At 52.0% G+C, this 4,692-nt stretch overlaps 1 protein-coding gene across 1 annotated transcript; it reads left to right on the top strand.

The window, feature by feature from the left end:
* Nucleotides 1-152: 152 nt before the first annotated feature.
* On the top strand, nt 153-4,280 carry TAPBPL (TAP binding protein-like; the record flags this gene model as incomplete). The annotated part of the gene is made up of 6 exons (XM_008948507.1): nt 153-401; nt 1,652-1,936; nt 2,368-2,709; nt 2,892-3,215; nt 3,913-4,002; nt 4,240-4,280. Coding segments are annotated over 6 exons (1,331 nt in total), but the record flags the coding sequence as incomplete, so codon positions are not given.
* Between the last annotated feature and the right edge of the window lie 412 nt (nt 4,281-4,692).

Below are 4,692 nucleotides of genomic sequence, written 5' to 3'. Positions count from 1 at the left end.
GAGGGGTTCGCTGCTGGCAGGGCTGGGGGATCCCCCAAGCGGCAGCCAGCCCCCAGCCTCCCAAACGTTTATCCCCCGTCCCAGAGAAGCTCGCACGCTGTTCGTTTGCGGTGGGGTCCGTGCGTTCAGCCGGTTCTTTTCCCTCCCTGCAGAGCTAGCGAGAGCTCCCGCGCCAGCGCCCCCGTTTCGCAGGGTGGATGTCGTCCTGTCCTGCTCCTACGTAGCAGAAGATCTAAGAGTCTTCGAGAATGCCTTTGGCAGCTCGTCCTCCAAGCATCCTGCTACCCTCGTACTGAGGGGTGTCAGCGTCAGAGATGATGGGAACTTGGATGAAGTAGCTGAGTACAAAGCTCCACAGGAAGATCCTGACTCCTCTTCTCCCATTGTCTTTGAAGCCTCAGGTGAGTGGGAAGGCTGGGGTGGGAGAGCTGCCCCTGGGGTTTCAACCACTTACAGGCAGCGAGCTTCTAGAAGACTTGTCCTTAATTGAATTTAGACAATTAATGTTTGAATGGCAGCTAAAGTGTTGTGCATGATTTCCTGAGTTCAGCAACTGGGACTTCAAGAAAGGAACTTCATGGAAGATGTTGGCAAACCCTGCTGAGGCACAACACTCCTCCTAGAGCTATCCTAGATTGCCTGTCTCTTGGGAAATGCATTGTCCAAACCAGCTCAGGAATTACTCTACTCTGCAGAATTATTGCACTTGTGAGGAGTGGTCACCTCTTTAGTCACGTGGATGTTTTTTTGCTAGCAGGAAGTGAAGTGGCTGTAAAGCAGAGCTGTCCTGCACAGAACGTTGGCTCTGTGGGACTTGGCTCTCCTGATTTCACTCATGGGTGCCAACCTGCTGTCCAGCCTCTGTAGCCCTTGCTTCACTCCTAACTTTGGAAAGGCAGTCAAGGAAAAGTCTGAGCCTGCACTTCACTGTGGTCTGCACACAGTGCTTGTCTGTGAGCTTGTGCTTCAGCACAAGCTTATTTGAGGCTCTGAGACATTTTCACAGAGGAAGCTGAAGGTCCAAGCTCTCCCTCAAGTGTCGTGGATGGACTGGGCATGGGTGAGTTTGAGCACCCTACAGCCAAGCACTGCAGGCACAGAGTTAATTTCCAGTTATGTCTGTGCTTACTTGTATAGGTCATTAGGATGCTTATGCCTGAGCTTAAGCCCATGCTATGGTCAAAGGCACAGATACAGCATATCTCTACATCCAGCCACTCCTGCCTTTCTGCCAGCCTTTTTTCCCTTACCTGGGATGCTTCAGTGTCCCCTTGGTTTCTAGATTCAGTCCTAAAAAGAATAAACATTGCAGGTCTCTACTGGACATTTGACATACACAGCTTGCTTTCTTGAGCTCACTGAAGGTCATCGCTTCTGCTTATTCCCCTTTCCTGACAGCTTACTTTGCCCAGTGTGAACTCTGCAGCCTGGCAGGATGTAATACAACCAACAGACTGAGAGTTGTAAGAGAGTCATGACCAAACCTCTCATATTCTGTGCAGGCCTTCATCTGTTAAGCCTAGGCTGATGTTCTGGGCTCTGACTGACCCCCGCAGTGCATGATGCTTCTCCAAAATACGTGCCTCGTTATCTTGAGCTTTCTTTCCCCTTTTGGCTTCAGACAGTTAAACCTTTTTCTCTATCCCCACAGCCCAGCTGGTATCCATCCCACATGCAGAGTCCCTGCTGCACGCGGACTGTGATGGGGAAGAGGTGAACTGCGAGATCTCCCCTTACAGCTCCCAGGAGGCTGGCGAGGGGCCGTGCCACACCTCCTGGTTCATGGCCACCCTGCAGCTCTCTAGCGGGATCAGCATCGCCCTGGTGCTCAGAGGACCCCACTGTGGCAGCCAACAGGAGGAGAAGGAGCATGATGCAACACTGCACCCAAAGCTGAGGATTCCTATGAGCAAGGAGGGGACGCTGCTGACCACAGGTGACCAGGTGGTCCAGGGTGCCCCCACAGCACCTAGGGACACGAGGGGAACCTGCCTTCCCATGAGTCCCGTGCCCTACCTCGCACCAAGGCCTGAGGGCAGCCAGGAGTCGGTGCTGCGGGAAAAAAGGGTTGTGCAGATTGCCCCTGACCCTGCTTCCTCTTGGGGTTTCCCATGCCCCAGCCCCTGAGGATGACAGGCATCTTCAAGATCATGACATGCACTTGGTGTCCACTTCTGTCCCTGCCCCTCTAACGCCCCCAGGCTACCTTCCTCCAGCTCTTCGGTCCACGTGGTCCCTGGGCATCAGATAGGGTGTTTGTGCCTCCTCCTCCTCCTGGTGGAGAGCTCGCTACCAGCCCTTCCTGCCTGAGGATGCTGTCTTTAACCACATCTCTTTAATTCTGATTGCCTGTGTTTCTGTTTCCAGTTGAATTTCACTCCTCGTCGCGCAACACTTCCCTGCGCACACATCTCGGCGCCTCAGTCACCCTCGACTGCCGCTTTGCCTTGGCTCCCAGCTCCTTGCTCTCCTCCCTGGAGTGGAGGAGGCAGCACCAAGGCAGTGGCCGCAGCCTTTTCCAGTACCAGGTCGGCAGCAGAGGCCCAGTAGCCCAGCCAAAGTTCCATGTGGATATGGCAGAGCTGCTGGGGAGTGGAGACGCATCGCTTAGCCTGCAAGGAGTGAGCGTGGGAGACGAAGGGACATATGTCTGTTTGGTGTCCACCCTACAGCACCAGGCCCAGCACATCATCCAGCTGCATGTGTCTGGTGAGGAAGGGAAATACCTGGGAACCAGAGTCCCGTGTCTCCAGGCGCTGAAACTTTGCCCTGCACCCTTATCCCATTGCTCCCAATACTCCTCATCACAGGCAGTTAGTCTTCTCCCCCTTATGGACATGGACTTTGGTACTCTGCTAACAATAAGTTGATTCCCTGTTTATCTCCTCCAGAGCCTCCAAGAGTTCGTGTTATTCCAGCAGTGGTGTCGTTTGAGAGAGGTGCAACAACTACTCTGACCTGCAACATTGCTGGCTATTACCCACTGGATGTCTCCGTGAGCTGGACACAGAAGACTCCTGAAGATGATGCAGAAATCCCTCTCTCAAACGCACGTTTCTCCAGCCACCGGCAAAGCCACGATGGCACCTACAGCATCTCCTCTTACCTCAGCATCAGCTCATCCACAGCACGGGCACCAGCCACCTACAGCTGCCATGTGTCACACGTGGCCCTGGCAGAACCCATCTCTGTGAGTGCTCATCTTAAGGCACCAGGTAGGTGTCAGGGGCAGAGAGGCGAGTCCTTCATCCTGCCCAGACCTTCTCCCACCTCACCTATACAATGGAGAGAACAGAGCCTCAGAATCACACCACATGTGCCTGTTTCTCCCTACTTTCTGTTTGGTGTCCTTTCATACCCATACTCTATCTTTCCTTTCACTTTCTAAGCCTTTATTTCACCCCCTGAGGGTTTTCAGGGAGCAAGTATCTCATTTCCTTCAGCGGAACAGAGATTTTTATGACTGAAAGTAGAGCAACAGAGCAGAAGTTTGTAGTACGTGGGCTGGACCCCACTGGACGGGCACAAAGAAAACAGTCATGCCCCAAGAAGCTGGACACCCACCTGGGCTTGATGTTCAGCTGGAGACCAATGCTGCTTGAGCACGGTAGCAAAAAATCCTTTCCCTCATTGGAGCTGTTGAGGTTCTCACTCTCCTTGCTGATGGGAGGTTGCTCATGTGTCTCCTTCAGACCCATCAGGGAAAAGCAAGCAATGCTGCAGTTTAACAAATTATGACCCATCAGTCTAGCCAGTATAAGTGGCTGTGGGTCTGTATGGCTTTATCTCACGTGTCATCCTGTCACATCTGTGCACCTGATAAGAGCATGCACATGGTCAGTTTCTGGGGAAGCTCGTTTGACTGTGACAACTTGCTGATCTAACATCACTGATCCTCCTCTTCCTTTGCAGAGCAAATGGCACCAGGAGGACTGGTGGGGAGTTTCATTGCTACTGTCATTTTCGTCGTTGTCCTCATCATGCTGCTCAGGAGAAGAGCAGGTAGGAGTTTATAATGCTGAGCCACAACCCTTGTGGGTAAGATGCAGCAAGGAGCATCTTCCTATCCCCTGCACCCCTACTCAGAAGAGAGGGAGGTGCAGATATCTCAGGATCCTGGAGGGAGAGGTGGGGAGTGGATGAGTTGGAGACTCATTTCTGGCGGAAGGCAGCATGAGGGGATGTTTTGCACGGCTTTGGTCTTCCTGCATCTTCTTTTTTCTGTTCTCTTCTTTTCAGCTAAACCAAAGCCTGAGCAACTTCTAAGGACTTCAGAATAGAGGAAACCCTTGTGTCACCCACCTGCAGTCCTCTGTCTCCTGTCCCTTGACACATCCTACTCAGGAGAGCCATCCCTGTCCAAATATTAACGGAACTATTGGTCAGTATGGGAGGAGTAGGGCTGCCTGCAGTGGAGTTGCTGACTGACTGTTCAGAGGTGGACTCACAGCAAAACATGTCTTCGTCTTGGGAGGGCAACATAGATAGCCCCAGCTCGTTGCTGGCATGCTGCATTACAGGCAACACGCATACATTTTTAGAAATGCCTCTTTTCTGATTTCAGGGAAAATTGAATTGTATATAGGTGAGTGTTTGTATGACTGTATATATGGATGTGTATATACAGTAATGTATGTATGAGTACATGTAAGTAGTTAAACAGCATTTGCACATGTATGTAGGTAGGTATCT

The sequence above is a fragment of the Merops nubicus genome, unplaced genomic scaffold (genome assembly GCF_000691845.1).
Source record: "Merops nubicus isolate BGI_N331 unplaced genomic scaffold, ASM69184v1 scaffold2621, whole genome shotgun sequence".
Taxonomy (NCBI): domain Eukaryota; kingdom Metazoa; phylum Chordata; class Aves; order Coraciiformes; family Meropidae; genus Merops; species Merops nubicus.
The sequence above is the reverse complement of the archived record's forward strand: the minus strand, read 5'-3'. Positions and strand labels throughout refer to the sequence as shown.